At 34.5% G+C, this 20,438-nt stretch overlaps 1 protein-coding gene across 1 annotated transcript in view; it reads left to right on the forward strand.

Moving 5' to 3' along the window:
* Window positions 1-20,438, forward strand: part of LOC140826471 (uncharacterized) — a 33,655-nt gene that overhangs the window by 629 nt on the left and 12,588 nt on the right. The window contains 15 exon segments of the mRNA XM_073188787.1: window positions 79-175; window positions 7,708-9,866; window positions 10,844-10,958; window positions 11,710-12,522; window positions 12,691-12,964; window positions 13,035-13,543; window positions 14,005-14,131; window positions 14,203-14,327; window positions 16,278-16,939; window positions 17,071-17,185; window positions 17,273-17,389; window positions 18,163-18,257; window positions 19,046-19,191; window positions 19,353-19,408; window positions 19,507-19,720. Coding sequence (XP_073044888.1) covers window positions 79-175; window positions 7,708-9,866; window positions 10,844-10,958; window positions 11,710-12,522; window positions 12,691-12,964; window positions 13,035-13,543; window positions 14,005-14,131; window positions 14,203-14,327; window positions 16,278-16,939; window positions 17,071-17,185; window positions 17,273-17,389; window positions 18,163-18,257; window positions 19,046-19,191; window positions 19,353-19,408; window positions 19,507-19,720 — 5,624 coding nt within the window.

Genomic DNA, 20,438 nt, shown 5'->3' on the forward strand with positions numbered 1-20,438 from the left:
TGTCATGTCATACTTTTGCGCCTTTTTAAATTTTCCGACCCTGCCGTTTCTCTGTTTATTATTATTTGGCGTGTGAAGGGAAGAGGAGGATGAAAGAGGAGTGAAGTGGAGGCCGAAGGTTAAAGACATTACAATGGAGGGCAAGAACAAGGTTCTTGCGGAGATTGATCCTGAGGTATTTCTTGTCTGTACACCTTTCTCTAGGATTTTACTGTGAATGAATATTGTTGGGTTATTTGAACATTACAGAGTTAACATGTGGTTTGGCGTTATATATTTAACAAGTTTCTTTCTGCGTGGCATCATTTTAAACTGAAGCGAAATCAAGAACCCCATAGTTGCTCTTAGAAGCATTCATATGTGGTCCTGCTCGAGGACTATGTAAGGACTAACGGAGTCATTCTCTGTGAGGATGACTATAGTGGCACCAAAGTTGAGAAATATGGGGCGTGGATTGAAAGACTAGGGGGCCTCTTTCAGGGAAGACAGTGCAACCTTCATTGTTTTATGGTATTTGATGTTGAAAGGGAAGAGGATGTTGCTGGTAGGGAAAAATCAAAATGATTATTATTGCCTGTGGAAGGTGACGGTGTTAGGAGAAAAGGCACGAGAATAGGTTATTCATTTCAGTTTAAGGATAAGCAATGTCTCGTGTTGGGACTAGAAAGAGGGAGCAACAGCTAACCTAAAGACCACAATCTTTGATTGTATGCAGTCGGTGTTTAATGTGGATATATCATTACAGTTGAATCAAATATGGAGGATATCAGAGTACAAACAATATCCTTAAGATGCGAAGTTGCGAACTCATCTTGATTCAAATTTAGCACTGAGAAAATTATGAAGTTTTGGTTCGTAGCCTATTTTATTTTTAAATTCTAGCAAGAATGACTAGTTATCTGAGCTTAAAATGACACTTGATTTGTTTTTGGAAAAACTCGAATGTGAACCCATCAACACTTCTTACTTTTTTTTATAATGGATTGTTCTACATGGAAGCCAAAGAATAGGGATGAGAAAGGAAATGATCAAACCATATTAGGTCTGTAGCCCCAACTCGAGATATACGGGCTTACTCCTTACCATTACGTTTCCCACATAATTCCGTCCAAGGACTAAAAGAGAGTAGTGTAGGTAGTGTACTGCTCTTCTACAAGCAAAATGAAGATTCCTATTATTTATATGCCAGTATTTAGAACCTTATTACTAGGGATGAGCATCGGGTCATTTTGTTAGGTTGGGGTTTGTCGGGTCGGGTACCTTCTCCCAATTATGTCTAGTAATAGAATAGGATTAATTGGAATTTCGATAATTTCGGGTTCCATATATTCGGGTACATGAAATACATATCTATTTTTTTTATCCTAACATTTTAAATAAACCCTTCCATCATATAGCAAAATCATCGAACATGAGGTGGGCATAAATGAAGCTGGGGATAATCAACAACAAAAACAAGAAAGAGCCAACCACCAAAGATGCAACCACAGTCACCGAGCTCCAGATAAGTCCAAAGATTGAGGCAGAATGCACCACTTTGATTCAAAACCCCGCTCGATATGGACAATAAGCCAATGAGAGCCAGTTTGTCTAAGCGAAGATCAAAGCAAGGAAAAGGTACCCATCGTAAATTTCTCTCTTGTTTTCCTTGATGATTATTTACCAATAATTATCAAAAGCGAGCGCCTAGGCGCAACTAGGCATTCTCCTTGTGCCTGGGTATCTGCTTAGGCTCGACCCTTGAAAAAGAGGCACTTTTACTGGTTGCAAGGCGTGAGTATAGCGCGCATTGAAAAATTAAGCTCCATGTGTAGTTTTTGTTTAACAAAACACCACATGCAGCCAAATAATGATTAAATGAAGCCCAAACACACAAAACTCATAAGTAATAAAATTCTTTAATGCCCATGCAAGTATTTTTTTCTTTTTCTTCTGGTTCAATCAGAATGCACGCATAAACTTTTCTTTTTTATTTCCTCATGGTCTAGTGGTCTGTTTTTCTTCTAATTGAATTACATGGATGTCTTTTCTGTTTTGTTTTTATTCAACAATCATTAGCATCTTCAAGTTCTCTCCTTTACACTGCCGGCTAAAAGAAGTTTTATTTCACCCTCTCTTATTTTGTTTCAACACATCAATCACAATCTTTTTTCCTTCATGTTATTATTGAATTTGTCAAAAAATATTTTGTCATGTAGTATTTTAGTAAAATTTACTTTGTATATGTGACTTCTAAAATTTAAGCTTATTGCACCTTACTTAGAAAGGGTGCACACCTCGCCTTACACCTTGTGCCTTGGACTCTGTTAGACTAGCGCCGCTTGCAATTTAAATAATTACATATCTCCTGATATAAGGTTATTTATGTTGGCACTAAAGGATTTGTGTGAAGACAAGTGGTCCTTTAATTTTTTTTCAAAAAATTTATCTGTTTAATTTAAATGTTCATAATTGTCTAATTTTGGATATTTTAGGTATTACTTTATATTTTATTATTTTTCTTAATATTTAAATATGATTTAATATTTTAAATTATTAAGGACATACCAAATTTTGTGTATGGGCTTTCCACTTCGATAGTAATTTTCTAGAAATATGTGGAGTCGATAATTATAAATCAAAAGATTTGGACCAATCTCTATGATTTTCTATGAATTGTTTTTTCTTGAAAAGATTTAGTTTTTTCTTTATAAATTTTCAAATTCTCATATGCATAATTTCTGAGTTCATCAATTTTTTTAAGTTGCAAGTTGTGCAATTTATTGGCATCATCTTTTTTATTTTAAAGTTTTTATTGCCCAATAAACTTTATGTTCTAATTAAACAAGCAAATGATGATATAATTCATAGACTAACGACTAGAGAGACATGCATATTGATGTTCTAAAAGTAATTCGATATGCTCAAAGTGCATCATTAAGTTGCAAACCATAGACTAACCAATTGACCGACATGCATAATAATGTTTTTGATGTGTGTAAATTGCATTAAGCTTCAAAGACCAATTTGTTCAATTTTAATTAACAATTTTGCCTAAAATTTGTTTTATATCCGGTTTGCTAGTTCGATTTGTCCTGTTGTTTGAAGATGGAAACGAGTAATGAACTCTTCTTGAAAAATCTTATTTTCTAAAAATGGTTTTAGTCTTTGTGAACTTACATTAAAATATCCTCAATTTTAGGATTTTCAATCAACGTCCAGAATTCCATATGAGTATACATTTGTTACAATATATATGTATATATAGAGCAAAAGTTTTTGTTTGATCATAAATTATTTAATAAATTGATTTGTCCTGAAAAGATTTAGTTTTTGTTTTATAAATCTTCAAATTTTCATATGCATCATTTTTGAGTTCATCAACTTTGTTAAGTTGCAATTTGCACAATTTATTGGCTTCTTACATGTTCGATTTTAAAGTTTTTATGGCAATATAAATTTTATGTAATATTTAAACAAGAAAATGCGAATACTTTTCATAGACTAACCAGTAGAGATACATGTAACGTGCCTAGATGTTTTAAAATAGTTTATTTTCCCCGAAGTGTATCGTTAAGTCGCAAAAACAAATCTTTTCGATGTGAATTAACAGTTTTTTTCAAAATTTGTTTTATCTCTACGTTTGCTAATTCAACTCGTGCATTTGTTTTACAATGATAACGGGTTGCGGTCGAGTAATAAACTCGTATTGGAAAATCTCATTTTCTAAATACAGTTCAAGTCTTTGTCAATTTATTTTAAAAATATCACCTTTTCTGGTGTTTTCAATGATCAAAGCTCCATAGGAAGTACACATGTTTTAAAACAGACCGGCTTGTCCACCTTGATAGTATTTTTCAGGAAATATGTAAAATTTATAAATATAAATCAAAGTTTTTGATCAATCTCAAATGGTTTTCAACGAATTTTTTGTCATGAAAATATTTATTTATTTTGTAAATCTTCAAATTCTCATATGCATCATTTGTGAGTTTGTCAATTTCGTTATGTTGCCATTTGTCCAATTGATTGGCATCATCCATGTTTAATTTTAAAGTTTTTATTGTCCGAAAAGTTTTATGTTCCAATTAAACAAACAAATGTCAATGGTTTCCATAGACTAACAAATAGAAAGACATGTCTAATGATGAAATTAACTATTGACTTGACTAAAAAAAATCATGTATTTATTTGAGTTACAAATTAATTGTGTATTAAATTCTCATATATTTGATGAAAGTGACTATTTAGCAAAGATAATTTCTAAATTTAAATTTATTCAAAAACTATTATATCTTTTTAATTTATATCCACCGATAATAGATATAGTCTTTATTATGTTTTTTGTTTAAGTTAATCTCCTACTTCATTTTTCTAAACACTCCTAGTTTAATTTTGAAAATACTAAAAATGAATTGCCACTTAGTTTTTAATCACATTTTAATCTTAATATATAAATAATGCACCCTTTCAAATTTCACATTACTACTGAACAATTAATTTTCTTTCCAAAGAAAATAAATTCAATGATTAATAAGAATTTTATTTTTTTAAAAAATTAACGGTGTGCCAACCCGTCTTACCTGGATCGACCACCTCTACCCGCTTTCAAACGGGTTCCTAAAATCGTAACCTAACAATGCCATGTCAAACACAAATTGATGGCTCTAACGTCCGTGATGCAGAGGTGCCGAGTACATGCAATTGCTTCTTTTTTTCTAACACTTCAACCCCATCCCTTGATTTCACCTTTATGCCTTCCGAATCATTGATTCTCAACATTTAATCAATATTTAGAAATTCTAATCATGCAATTGCTTCTTTTTTTCTAACACTTCAACCCCATCCCTTGATTTCACCTTTTTGCAAACATCTTTTTGGGAACCTATTACGGTTAAATTAAGCCGGAAATTAGCGACCTGGAAAAAGGCTTTCTTGTCCAAGGGAGGGAGATTAACTTTGATCGCTGCGGTACTAAGTGCTTTGCCAATTTATTTCTTGTCTCTCTTCAAAGTACCAAAAGGAGTGGCAGCGGGATGGGAGAAAACAATGCGTGATTTTTTGTGGGATGGACATGAGGGCGAAACACATTGCCATATGGTTGGATGGAAGAAGGTTAGTAGACCGAAAGAGCGTGGTGGGTTAGGTGTAGGGAATATCTGTTTGAGAAACATTGCATTATTGGGAAAATGGTGGTGGAGGTTTAGTGTTGAAAATGACACGTTGTGGAGTAGAATAATCAGGAGTAAGTATGGCCTACAAGAAAATGGTTGGGACGCGGGATTGGCGAAAAATGTAACTTTCAGATGTCCGTGGAAATTCATCTCTAGAGCTTACCCGATTTATCACCGATTTGTGCGACTAGAGGTTCGAGGGGGAAATAAAATTAGATTTTGGGAAGACATTTGGTGGGGGGAATCATCTTTCCGTCACTTGTTTCCTTCATTATATCTCATCTCACAGGGTCGTAACTTAACCATATCTCATTTCGTCTCTTTTAACTCATCTACTGCTCTTTCATGGAATCTACATTTTCGTAGATCACTTCGAGATGAAGAGATCAATCAATTGTCTGTGTTCCTAGGTATTTTGGACAGGGTAATAATGGTGGAAGGGGTTGATGATTTCAGGGTATGGGAGGGGGATCCATCGGGGAAGTTTTCGGTCAAATCTTTCTTCAATTCACTCTTCAATGTTAATAATTCTACACCACAATTCAGCTTCTTCGATATCATTTGGAAAACACCTATTCCAACAAAAATTCAGATCTTCTCTTGGACGGCAATACTTGGAAAATTACCAACATCCGAGGTGATTCAAACGAGATGGCCTACTTGTGCTCTTTCTCCAAACTGGTGTGTGTTGTGTCGTAAGGATGCGGAAACACAAGATCATTTGCTTGTTCATTGCAACTTCAGTAGTGCACTATGGGCCAGGGCTTTGGAAGAATTGAGACTGGTTTGGGTTACTCCGAAAACATCAAAGGACTTGTTTGCTACAAACCTTGGACAGTTGCTTGGCAAAAAGGGAAAAATCTTTTGGAGAGTGGTGATGCACGGAATATGTTGGGCGATATGGCTAGAGAGAAATAGAAGAATCTTTCAAGAGATTGAACAAAATGAAGAAGATTGCTGGGAGAATATCAAGATCAATATAGCTAACTGGATTCGATCAGTCAAAGACTTCAACGGTTTATCGATTTCTGATTTATTAAGAGATTGGTCTTACATCTATTGTTAGACGTTGTGGTTTCTTTTCATTAGTGGTGGATTTCTAGTCCACTGACTGTAACGGACATTAACATATATTAATAATAAATATATGTTTCCTATCAAAAAAAAAAAAAAATGTTGAGAAGCAATTTGATTTTTGTCAAGCTATACCCAAAACTATATGTAAAGATTGAACTTTCCTTCCTTCACATGCTTTTCTTCTATATATATTGAACGAGAAATATAAATTATTGGGGAGAAAAAGTTAATACTAGGATACCCTGACCGCGTTAATGAGACCGGAACTGGTAGAAGGTCGGGGGACAATCCAGAAATAATGTTTTTTTAGGGGGAAAAAGTTATTCATTGAGCCAGTCACCAACAGACCAGTTGAGTTATTTATGATTTTAAAATATTTGGATTGCACTGGTATCACTAGATATAGTTTTTGGTAAAGTGATCTATACTCAATCTCACAATTTGTGCAAAAGCTAATGTTCTATGTTCAATTTGATGAGCCACTTTTTGGGAGGGAGATGATTGAGAAGCAATAATTCTCTTTTATGGGAGAATGGTCACGAAGGACCGAAGAATGGAACGTGCAAAGTCGGAACATGGGGGTTGACCTACTATATAGTTGATAAATTTGTGTTGTATTTTTACCATCATATATAAAATTTGGCAAAGTGACAAGTATTCACTCATATATCTATTTTTTGGTATTTGCAAGTGGCATGTCTGAATTGAAGTGTTCAATTTAAATTTAAAACACAAAAAATCTTAAAGAAAATGTTGCATGACGTTTTATCTGGAAACCTGGGAGACAGAGAACATACAAGAAAGGATTTGATTCCATTAGTATGCCCACATTATGATGGATAAATATCAGTAATTAGACAGGTACTTGATAAGGTCACACGCGGTTCATCCTGCTCTAGCAATCAGACATTACAACTTAAGTGTGGTTTTGTTCACCTAGTAACCGATAACTTTTATTTTATTAATGTTTATGTGAGTAGTAACTGGTCCAGCTATTTTTGTGCACCCATAGATTTTTGGATAATACACTAGACAAAACTCATATCTGAATTGCTCCGTTGATACCATATTGAAAATTTAATAGTATAAATATGGTGGATAAAAAATTGCTATGCAACACATGATTTATGTGCATCGACCATCGAGGGTGACTTCCCTGAAACAATGTCTAATGGCCTAAAATTATCTCTTTTAGTTTATATTTATGTTATAAGCACCACCTTTTTTGTATAGACGAAAATAAATTGGATAAATATGATAGACAATATCCTATGATTAAATTATTGTAAAATCGTATAAATATATATATTAATTCTAATAATGTCAATCCTGATTTGAAAAAATATTATCTTTTGAATAAAATACACAATTATACAATGTTTATCATGTCGTGGATTTGTGCGTGAGTTTATATTTTGTAAATTTGTTTTATTTTGAGGAAATTTCAAGCATAGTACTTTTGTCTTTGATGTTTCAGGGTTGTACCTTTCATGCCTCCCTTAGAAAGATTACCGACATTACCACAAGAACATGGAAAGAGTCCTTACTGAATACTTTATTTGCACACTCCCAGATTCAGTTTCATGATGTCCGTGTCTTTTTTCAATTTCCGAATTCACATAATGCATTCTCATTGTATGTGAAAAAAATTGAAGCAGGATCGCAGAACTTCGGTCATATTTGTTTTGTCAGAGGATTCATGGGTTCACTTTTTGTGCCTTCTGAAGAGAGTTCATTTGTCGTTGATATTGACAGCTTTGGGATTAGATTGAATGGTGAAAACCACTCGAGCTCTATTATGCCAGCGACAAATATGTCAGCTTTAGTTAATGTGACAAATCTTCAGTTAACAAGCATTTGTGTACGTGTTCCAAGGTTAAATTATATATTTTCTCCAGCAGATCTCTGTATCATGTTGCTGTTTTATGCACGCTTATCCAAAGAATCTAAATGCATTAGACATGGAAGGCTATTATGGAATATTGTGGCAAGCAGACTTAGTTCTCTGCTTCCATGTACTAACCTGTCAATAATGAAAGTAGTAAAATTTACATATTTATGGTTGCAATATTTAAAATCCTATCAGAACTTACTTCTCCTGGTTGGATATCCTGGGAGTGATCAAATGAAAAGATCAGCTGAGGTGATGTCTCGAGACATGACATATTCAAGATCTGTCAAGTCTAAGTGGAAACTTATTTCCAATATTGAAAATGATCTTCCACTCGAGGCAATTGCATTTGCTCGACAAATAATACGCTTCAGACTGGCATCACGTGGACCACATGACGGTTTTGAAGAGCTACTGGGTAAGAGGACCTTCTGGAAGTTGTCTCAGCTACTTGTGCTTATTTTGTGCGTAGTAGGGAATTTATTGCGTTCCATTTCAAGACTTTTTTTGTTGCACAAAGTTTTGGCCATATCTCCAAAGATTCGTCAGAAGTGTGGCACTTTTCAGGAAGATTGCCTCTTAGAAAATGGTTTCAGTTTAATTGTCCAACAAATTTCGGTATCTGTTTCTCCAAATAATTCAACAGAACATTCTACCTCTAGGAAGGCAGTCACAGTTACAGCAGTTTCGTACCAAGATTTACTTTCATTCCATATTTTGGCAGATGCATTCATCTTAAGATATACTGTAAATGTTTCTGAACAATATTTGATGTCTGGATCTGGGTGTTTGAAGATTCTTTCTTCACCTCTTGTGAAAGCTGGTGCGGATAGTAAATTAAAAGAACCGGAGAATAAGAAATTCGATGAGAAGCAGATAGTGTGGGGGGAGCCTGGTCATATTATATACTTTCCTGAAACTACTAATGTTAGTGGTGAACCTTCAGTCCCCCTTTTAGACCATATTATCAGAAGTATGTGGTTGAATTGGAAAGAATCTTATTCAAAATTTGAAGAAGTGATCCCTAATGTGCTGACTCCATGGATTCTTTGTGAGGTGAAGAGCTCTTTGACACATCACAGCCTCGATTATGGTAGTTCCTTGTTTTGGAACTGTGGCCTGACTCTCGGTAGACTGAACTTCGACCTGGACTTCAATTCTATAGCCACCATCATTGTGCTTCTTCGACAAATACAGTGTTCTCTTTCTTTGAATGACAAGATGGGGGAAAATGTTGTCATGAATACTTTAGATCAGGATCCATCAGTGAGGGATTTGAGTAGCAGGTGTAGATCATACTCAAGCAAAATTGAATCAGATATCATCAGAATTCTTCCTCGGAAGCATATTCAAATTGGGGTATTGATTGCCGGTCCTCACATTCAAATATCTTTATTAAACAATAAGTTCTATAGTGAAAACGTGGGTGACCATCTTGTTACGCACATCACATTTGACATCTGCAACATTGAGCTTGTGGTATCTCCAAAGTCGGAAAAATATCTTGGATTGCCCAGTGAAAATGCTGCAGGTTGTGATAGAGCAGCAGAATATCCTTTTCTGGAACCCCAAGAAATTGATGCCTCTAAATCCGATAATGAAGCTTACAAATGTCAAGAACAAATTTCCCTTGGTGCATATTTTAAAGTTTGTGGTTTGAAGGCCTACCTTGTTGAATCTGCTGAAAGTTACAAGTACCAAATTGTTGTATTAAGCCCTATCACTACTCGACTACAATATACGAGGTAACTGATTTTTTTCCCTTCTGTTTGACTTTGCTTCAGTTCTATAACTCTTTACGGATAGAGATTTTAATGAAGGGAAGTTCTTTGTGATGGACTGGCATCTGTTAAATGGCTTCTGAACTTTGACAGTTGAACAGTCATTTCTCAAAACAATTCACAAAATTGGGAACTATCATTGTCTGTCTGTTCAAGTAAGGTAGCAATTCGGTAATTAATTATGTTTGTTTTTGTTATTTTGTTGTTCCATCCTCCCTGGAGAGCATGTGTGGTGAATTTGGAAACGAAAATAATTTATTTCTAGTAAATTATTTTTTTAATATTTTATTCCCTATTTGTATCGATTAAGTTAGGCTAATATTTTGTACAGGACCAAGGTAAGGTAATTAAGTTTATATATATGCCAGGACTTGTAATTACCCACCCCCCCCCCCCCCCCCCCAAGATATACCGAAAAATATGAAAAACATTCTCGTCAGATCATCGATATACTGAAAAACCAGCTATAACGTAGACAGCAGAAATAAAAGGTAAAGCCATGGAAATAAACGCTTTGTTTTCCAATAGATAAATGTTTTATTTGATGTGCACCAAGTGAGCCTCCTTATTGACTGATTTAGCTATATATATATATATACATACATATGCGAGCAAAGAAATGCAATTATCAGGAAAGTATTCTTTATATAAACAGAGAGGGATTGGGTATGTGAAAACTCTTTCTTTAATGATAATACTGTTTTTCCTTTCCTTTCCTTTCAACTGCTTTGTTCTAGTTCCCCCAGTCTGTACTTTTACATATAGATTGATAGATGCGATCTTAAGTTCCATCTGAAGCGTAACATAGGGGGCATTGAGAAGAAGTTGAACAAAAAGTTGCCATGATGTGGTAGTTCTGACTATATGCTGATTACAAAAGTGTTCATCTATCAACTGGTTTGATGATCTCCTGATTTGTAATCTTCTCTTATCTATGGCAGGAAGGACCTTCATTCATATGATTCAAAAATTGTTGCTTTATCCACGACATTCTGTTGTGTGGCTGCTGGATTTACTGTGTTAGTGTTTTTGGACGAGTGGTATACCTTGACAAAGGTGATTTGTCTCCATCTTTTTTATTGATAATATTAGGTTTTATTGCTTTTCTTGTGTTTCTCCACTAAAACACACTTGATCAGAGAAACTTAAGGAGCCGTCATTAGAAGTTTGATCATTGAGAAATAACTTAAAGGAGAAGGATTACGAATTTAGTAGAGTTCTTAAAGCAACCCGAGTGTACGAAATTTTGATATCTTGGATCAGCTATTACATGGAAGAAAAATCAAAGAAGGTGTTGTGGGCAAAATAAAAATTGGAAGGATGAAGTGAATAAATGCAACAGTTTATATGACTGAAACTTATATTATTAAATAAGGTTTATGGATCGGTTATTCTGATTATTGTACAGACGCCTGAATGCTGAGTAGTGACAAATAGAAATAAGCTTTGCTACAAAATTCGGATACATTCTTTAGGAACTGATACAGTATTTACCTCTTTATCATCATTGTTTTTCAAGTTATAAGGTACAGTAAAGAGGGGAAAATGTTGGTCCTGTGAGTTTACAACTCTGTACTATTTATCTTTTTTTAGTGCTACCATATGCCTGGTGTTTTACCTCCATTTGTGTCCTTATTCTTGTGTTTGTCTTTGTGTCACTTTTACCGTGTTTTGTCCAATTCCTTGACTTGTAATTAATTATCCAATTTGGATTTACATAATCAAAAAGCATTAATTTTTTTTATCATTCCAGGGAAGACATTTGATTGATTTTTCTGTAATCACAACATAATAATGTTTTTCCCAGGTATTTTCTGGAGTCTTTTACGAGTCACTCGCCTTTGCCATGTTTGGATCAGGTGATGGCCCAAGCTATCAAGAATTACCCAGCAGAACATCAATTTATTCTGATTCTGGGAGTGGAGAAACAGGCTTGAGCATAGTCAGCCGTGAATCAGTTGTTACAAGCACTCAATTTGTTGTTCACAGCACTTGTGAGCTAAAATCATTTGACTTCGTTCTTCATAATTCAAGGGAAAGTTTCAATCTGCAGAATTTTATGAATGTAATGCCTATTGAGAGAGAAATTGGTAGAATTTCAGCCACACATGATGCTTCCGGTCTTGGAATTTACTTCTCTCTTCAACAATTGATGACGGAATTCAATATAAAAGGAGGAGATATGGACTTCATCGTTGATGTAACTGGAATTCGATCCATCATTTTCAGATATTTGGCCGATTCTGAAAGAAGGTTCGATAAATATGAGCTAAAAAATCTGTTATGCGCTCTAAATTTCTTAGCCGAGGCGGCGATTAAACATAGTAGAGTACATTTATGCTTAAGATCCGGTAAAGACTTTCCATCGATAGGGATGAACAGTACAGATGATCTATCGTGTTCTCATGGCAAAACCACGCACATGTTGGGGGATTTTCCCTTGGAGGTGAACGCGGAAGGGCTAGTGGATCATTGGTTTTCAGCAATTATCTGCATATCTGGACTTTATATGGTTGGGTGGGAAGTAAAGGATATTTTGGTTAGTGAACAAAAGTCGGAGGATTTTAGTGCAGAATTTTCCGTTGGGGGAGCATTCCAAAATTTCTCTTGGCGGTCCAAGGTGCTGTACCTCTTCATAAGATAAGACTTTTACTCGTGTTACAATACCATCCTTTCAGTTTTGCCTCTCAATTAATGAAACTCCCTAATTTGCCACTTGTTCATATGTGTAATCCATAAAATCATTGTTCGACCAATTCACCCATAGATGCATGCTTCTTTTCAATAGGGTGGTTCTTTGTTACTCGAAGCAATGGCTGCGGCATTGTTCGTTGAATGCTGTACATCATACTGTAACTGCATCTTTGAACTTTGGTCTGCTGGTCAATCATTTGAACACGTTGTATTTTCGCGTCAAGTCAAGGATACAGCTGCTCTAGACAGTCATCTTGGGATAAAACCCCAGCAAGTTCATCTTCTAGAAACTATACGGGATTGTCTGGAAGTGTTCTCTTTGTTTCTTTCACATCTATCTCTCATACTTGTGGCAAGGGATGAATATGGTAAAAAACAAATTTCTTATTGCGAATGTTCTAATGTATTGGTGAACTATGATGTGTATTTGTGATGCAGGCAGACTTCAGGAAGTCCTATTTGAGGTTGACTTTAATCTGAACCTCAAACTGTTAAATATGGCGAGAAAATTTTCAATGGGAATTCCCAAGTTTTCCATGATTTCCCGATTCATGCATGGAGGAATGGAGCATAAAGCCAAAGTCACTCAAAGCTCTCTTTTTTCTCCCATAGTTTCTGAAGATTCTTCTTCCAACTTCAATGGCAAGGATTCTTCATCCTTGCTTGGAAATAAAGAGGCTATCCTATCAGGCCATGCTGATGCAAGTGGCTCAAGTCTGCCAAGCTCTGAAAAGGGTTTTAACATCGACAGTTCCATGAGTAGCCTACGACATAAAAACTCGCACTTTAGTCAGAATTCTATAGTGAAAGATTTGAAATGTTTTTTAGCAGTTGAGGAGCCAGTAACAAGAGATCAGACTAATGATGCATTCTTTAAAGATGATATTTGGGTTGGGAATGGCTCCATTTCAGGGTTTGATATGAGTATCACTTTGTCAGAAATAAAGGCGAGCAATTTCATTGGATGAGTTAATCTTGCTAAAAATATCACCTAAATTGTACCTCATTCTTGCATTTCATGTTTATTGTAAACCTAAAAAATGTTAAAAGGTTTAAAAGATTAGTGTCTAAATGTTTATTTCTTTCCAAGACTAAGAACATTGGAAGGGAACTTTTTGAGGTGATACAATTGTTGTGAAGGTTGGTAATGTTGCCTTGTGCATATAATAATTTAGTGGAAAGAACGTGAACAAATAATGGAACCAATATCGTCTCATTTTTTTCAATCAAATCCGTTGAAGCATGTTGGGTGGTTATTGCAAGAAATGCTCAAGAAATATTAGTACGAGACTTGTAATTTTTCTAAGCTATTAACGAGTTTTTGATTCTGTTAATCTCTTGTACAGCTACATGTTACTTTTGATTTCTCTGCGAAGTTCGTTTCATTCATTTGGATTCTTTAATTCAGATGATACTTTCTGCTTATGAATCCATCTCTAAAGTTTCAAACAGAGAGAAAACTTTCAAAGTAGAATCAGACAAACAGTCAAATCACCATGAACCAGAAGGAAGTGCTGAAGAAATTATTCCTGACGGTATTTGTCTAGGTTTATCTAGGATATTCGTTTACTGAGCTATTGCTAAGGTATTCTTGAAACTTACACAGGAACAATTGTCGCCATCCAAGATACCGAACAACACATGTATATTGCAGTTGAAGGTTCAGAAAATAAATATGATATAGCCGGGACAATTCATTATTCACTTGTGGGGAAGCGGGCTCTTTTCAGAGTAAGATGCTTTAACATCAGCCTTTCTTAATTTTTGCACTTTTGTTAAGTGGTGAAGTCTTATGGAACTATATTCCATGGTCAAGTTTGATTTAGGAAACACTTTATAAGAGGATATATTTGAGATTAAAAGACTTCAGACACGCACTTTTTGCTTTTGGTATAAATAATTTTGTGTTATTGTGAACAATTGCATGATAGAATACACTCTTTCTATCAACATTAGGTAATCATCTGTTTTGTTTCTTTGTTTCTGTATTGTGTGGTTTGCTTGATTCATTTTCAAATCACATGATGCTATATGGATGTTGGTTGGATAGTTAGCTGTGCCCACTTTCCCATTTTTGGATGCGGACTTATTATGTTTAAAATTGCCAGACTGGAACTGTTATATGATTTGTCTTTAGAACTTGGAATAAATAATTTTTGAACTTTCCTTTCAGGCTTTAATTGTCATTATTTGACTTGAGTCACTTCGATGAATATTTTAAGATCCAGCTTGAGTAAAATAGTTGAAGTGCCAAATCACACTTTCTTCTGTTCTCTCACCTATTCTCTCGTTTCTTTGCTCTTTTTTAAATTTTATGGGTATTTACTGTAGCATATTTAAATGGGGCCTAACCTCATTTTAGATGTGAGGCTCCCTGATGTTTCTCACTCGAGAAAATGAAATATATATCTAACTTTACTTCTTTCCTCCTTTGCTCTTACCAAAAGATTTTTCAAGAAGTTTTTCCTCCTGTATGTCTTTCACCAGGTGTCTTACTTCCTAATTTTGCACCAAACAGTTCCATTCGCGATTATATGAATTGATTGAGACTTCTAAAACATTGTCAAACCAGAATGTCGGGGTATGCTTCCATTCATTTTTTCCTCATCCTTCTTCATTTCCAGATAAAAACTAAACATTAAGCCCCCTTTTCTCCAAAAATATATGTTATGTTCTTTTACATTTTTTGATGACATAATTGTTATCAATTAAAATTTTCGCTAATCTCTGAAAATATTTTATTATTATATTATATTCTACCACAATGAAAAAACTCTACTTCTAATTTTTTACAAATTATCTAATATATTTCTGATGTAAGTTACATCGCTAACTCTTAACATTCTTGCATGATATGGCATCTCTACAATAAGTAATATATCGTTCAAAAAATGAAAGCTAACACAATCACATTTTCCAATATATTATTCCGAAATATTTCTGGGAAACACAAAATCAAACCAAACTTAGCCTTGGAATGTATTTTCATATGATGCTACACCATCAATGTTCGAGGATGAAGGTGAACCTCATTTGGTCCCTGAGGAGAGAGTTCGAAGAAGAAAAAAAAGTTTTAGGAATTTAATATCTTCAATTTATAGTTTGTGCTCTACACCTCATTGTTAATGATCAGCAGTTTGCTTGAATCGTGCACGTCATGCACCTGGTAAAGAAAATGGGTAATTGTGTGATCTAAGTATGGGGCATGAATTTCACTTTCCATGGCCTATATCGAGTTCATAGCACGTTGAGATAATAAAGCATGGTTTTCTCTCCCATAGTGCTAATATCGGTAGTTGGTTCATTCATACAAATTACTGGCATGTCAGAAGTTATGATCCCACTAACTAATCTATTAGGTAATGTTGTCCAAAATTATAATTACATCTCTGGATCAGCCACTTACATCGTTGCCATTTGATTTTTTTTCTTACCTGGTATTTTTATGAAACCTTATTATTCATTCTCACCTAGTTAGATAACTGTTGAAAATAATGTATTGCTGACAGTATGTGATTTTACTCTATGTAATCTGTTTTGGAGTTGATTAAGAACTATTCTTCGCCCCTCTCAGCCACAATCTTTATCTTATACAAAAGAGGATTTTTTGTGCTACTTTACTATGGTTGGGTCTGTAACGCCTTAATCTTGTCTTTTTATTGTTCATTGAACATGTGTTAGGTAAAGTATCATAACCTGAGGCAGTGGAAGTCAAAAGCTCAGTACTTTTCCCTGATTTCGTTGTATGCTAAAGATGATTCTGGGAAATCACTGCGATTGAGTTCCAATCCAAGATCAAGATTTGTTGACATCTCTTGCTCTAGTGATAATGAGTCCGCACTTTGGAGAATGATTTCTTTTGAAAATGACGCCTTTGAGGATGCTGTTGAGCTAGAATTTTCCAGTCCTCTAGCTAAAAGGACATTTCACCTTCTGAATAAAAATAATGGCTGTGCAGTTGCTTTTACTGACGGAGTTCTTGAATTTGTCAGCAAGCCAGGAAATTTATTCAAGTGGAAAGTGTTTAGTGACCCTGGTCCGGGTAATAATATGTTGCCAAATATTTCATGGGATTCATCTGAGACAAATCTTCAAAGTGATTCAAATATCTCTGAATTGGGAGACTCAAAAACTAATAGAAACCTTTTAGGTATCACAATTACACTCGATAAGGTCACTCTAACCATCGTCCATGAGCTTTTAAATACAGAAGAAAAGTTCCCACTTCTCCAGGGATCTGTTGTGCCCAATCAGACAATCATACAGATATCAAAATCTAAACTCAGGGTTATGAACACGTCAGTAATTGTGCTGTATTACTTTGATGCTGAGAGAAATTCATGGTAAAAGTTTCATAGTTCAGGGTTGCATTAGATATATCATAATTATTTTCAGCTACAATTACTGTTTTTTCATAATTTTCATATAGATCCTTTGATTTTATCCAGTTATTATTTAATGTACATGTATGCAGGATGGACTTCGTTCAACAATTTGAATTCTACAGTTTCTATTGTTCCAAGTTTTATATTCAAGGTTCAGAAAATATGCATGGAGTGCGTAGTCATTTCTATGCCAAAATCAAGGAGGTCTAGTGTATTGTGTTTAATAGCTTATTCATTCAATAAGATTGTAAGCTCAATTTATTCATATAGTGATTGTTGTGGTATTGGCAGGTGAACTTCTCAGTAAGTGAGCTTTCATTGGATATCCTTCTATTTGTGATTGGGGAACTGGATATTGCCGGTCCTTATGCGGTTAAAAAACCTGTGGTTTCGACCAATTGTGGAAAGGTTCTTAATTTACTTTTCCATGCATGAGTAGATAAGATGAAGTGGCTCTTTCACTGAAACCAGAATATATCATATGGACCCGTTCAGTACATTTCAAATGCAATGCAAGTTAATTTTTCTTGTTTTCTAGTTGTTTAGATGTTTCTCTTTTTTTTCCTTCCTTTTTTATTTGATTTTTGTTTGCTTATCTTATTAAACTCGAATAAGTTAAACATCAATGACTTAGTAACTGACTTCTATAAACCATGCCTTTTGGCTAAGACGCTGCTCAGAATACTTTTGTTGTTTACAGAAGCAAAATTATGACTGCAGATGTCTGAGGTGTGGAGCCTAGTGAGAGGAAACTTGAGGCTAGTGTATAATGGATGTGATGAGTTCCAATGCAGATTTGCTTAGTTTTGTCCCTTAGCCCATGGACAGCTGAGGCAAACCAAACTGTGATCAATATAAATTTGATGCTTCCTCCAGAGAGTAAATAAAATCATTTCAATCACTTCAGTTTGGAGTGGTTATTTGTTCATGATTGGCTCATCATATGCATGCTATTTTATAATGTGGCCTATGTATGGACCATAAGAGCCTGGGTCAATTTTTTTTAATCGTTTGACTTCAATACAAATACTTGGTTAACTTTCCTCATTTTTCATTTTGTTATACGATATCGATGCACTTTTGATAGCCTCCAGAACTTAGGATGCAATATCCAACTTCCAGCATAAATTTGGTTTTTATGACTTATAAAGATGTAAAATTGGCACTCTTTAAAATTGCAGGTTGTGAACCAGTCCGGTATGACCCTTCTTTGTCAGTTTTATAATAACGAAAATTTTTTAATATCTGCAAATCAGTCCGCCACTGTGTTTTTGAGGTAATCTCTTTTTCTCATGATTTTTTTATGTATTTATAAGTGATTATCAAGTATTTATGTCATCAATTTCTTAGTAAGATATACATCTTAGGTGGTTTCTTCTCGTTAACAGTGGAAAATGGACTAACAAGAAGTTATGCAGTTGATATTTGTTCAAACCTTTTCAGCTTGAACCGGGATAACAAACTTGTTTAAAAGTTTTTTGAAAGGTCAAGATCTCTAAAAACATCTTCGTCTGTGTATGCTTACATATACTTTGGCATAAGGTATTTGTGATCAATTTATTACGAGAACCATCAGATAATGGTACTGGAATTTTGTGCATACTACACAGGTAGTAGCAGAAAAAGAAAATAATTCAGTAGTAAGCTAATTCTTTGGTAAAGGTTATGTATACCACAACCCTACTTGGTAATTCAATCATGATGTGTATATTCTAACATTCTATCATCACACGGGGATCTGTGTGTTATATTAAGTTCTCATTAAAGATTTTACTTTTGGATAGTCAAATATCAGAGGAACTTTTCTTTAAAAAAAAATCAGAGGAACTTGAACCTTTTACTGTTCTATTTTCTTCACTAGTTCTCAATTCAACATGTTTATTTCAGTGTTTTTTTTTTGCCGAAGGTCTCGAATACCTATCTTGTTTGTCCTACATTTATAATCTCTTTACTATTTCTCCTTTTGTATACAATCATATGTATTCTACTATTACTATCGTTGACGAATATTTTATTTCAGTTTACCACATGGCATTTTGTTAACTTGTCTAAAACATTGTAAAGGCACTTAGCTTTGGCAAGACCGCCAGAATCATCTTACTTTTCATTACAACTTAGAAACCAAGGATTCCTTTCAACTTCTCCAATTCATCTTTCACTTCTAGAAACTCGGAAATTTGCTTGGAGGACACGAATTATTTCATCACAAGGTAAGATAACTTCCTCTTGATTTGCAGTTTTATAGTGGTATCTAGTGGAAGAGGTGGTGGCTACTGTTCCTTGTTTGGCATATAATAAAATTGTAATGATATTTCTGGGTGACATGGTTGGTGCAAATTAGCTTTAATTTTCGCTTTGTGTTCTCAATCAGATTCTAAGTCCTTTCCTGGTCCTCTTATTGTTGTTGAAATATCTAGGGGAATTGAGGTATGTATTCATCTCTGTCATTCTTGTCTTCTAACAGTGGATACTTATTTCTTGTTTAATTGGAGCTAATGTATTCCCTTTTCCTGTGCTATTTGTAGGATGGTATATCAATTATTGTCGCTCCTATGCTTAAAATACACAATGAAACTGATTTCTCATTGGAACTGCGCTTTCAAAGGCCTCAACATAAAGAAACAGATGCTGCTTCATTGACGCTGAAAGCTGGAGATGTCATTGATGATTCTCTGACTGCCTTTAATGCTGTTGATTCGTCTGGTGGACTGAAAAAGGCTTTGACATCTCTTAGCGTTGGTGAGCCTATCTGCTTGTTTCTCCATTATCAGTACTCAGATATAGTAATTAAACTTAAATTTGAAAGTGTAAGTATGCTTGCCGCCTAATGTCAAAAGCTGTATATGAAAATTGAAACCTGAACTAACCCACAAGATGCATAGATGAATACACCAGTGAAACTTCTCTCAGTAAGTATATGAAATCTGTTGATTTTTTTGTCAACCAATTTGATAAGAGGTGGTTACAGTTTATGAGGGCAAAGCAGATATTATTTTTATTTGATAAGAACAATTTATTTTGAATCCGTTGGACCACATTCTTTTGATGAACGGTAATTTTGTTAAAAACATCTTAAACTGAATCAGTTCCCTTTTTTTAAGTTTGATACCTTTCTCTTGAAATGTTGTGGTAATTGTATAAAACAAAAATGATAAATAATTGGTATTTTACTCATCAATTAGTACAACCTTTAACAACAAAAAATACGACAAAAATATGAGAGACCTTCATTTCTCAACGAAGATATACCTTAATTTTATCAGTAGCTTATGATTTGTTTTACTGGTTTATGCATCAACATGCGAATGTTTTTTAATTTCTAAAATGCTTAAAATTGCTGTTCTAATGATCAGTTCTTTGAATACTTTAGGGTTCTTATTCTGAATACTGCAATTGTCATATTATATTGATACTAGGAATCTGTACCCTTAAAATAATATATGAGTCAACTTCAATG

The sequence above is a fragment of the Primulina eburnea genome, chromosome 3 (genome assembly GCF_022965805.1).
Source record: "Primulina eburnea isolate SZY01 chromosome 3, ASM2296580v1, whole genome shotgun sequence".
NCBI lineage: Eukaryota > Viridiplantae > Streptophyta > Magnoliopsida > Lamiales > Gesneriaceae > Primulina > Primulina eburnea.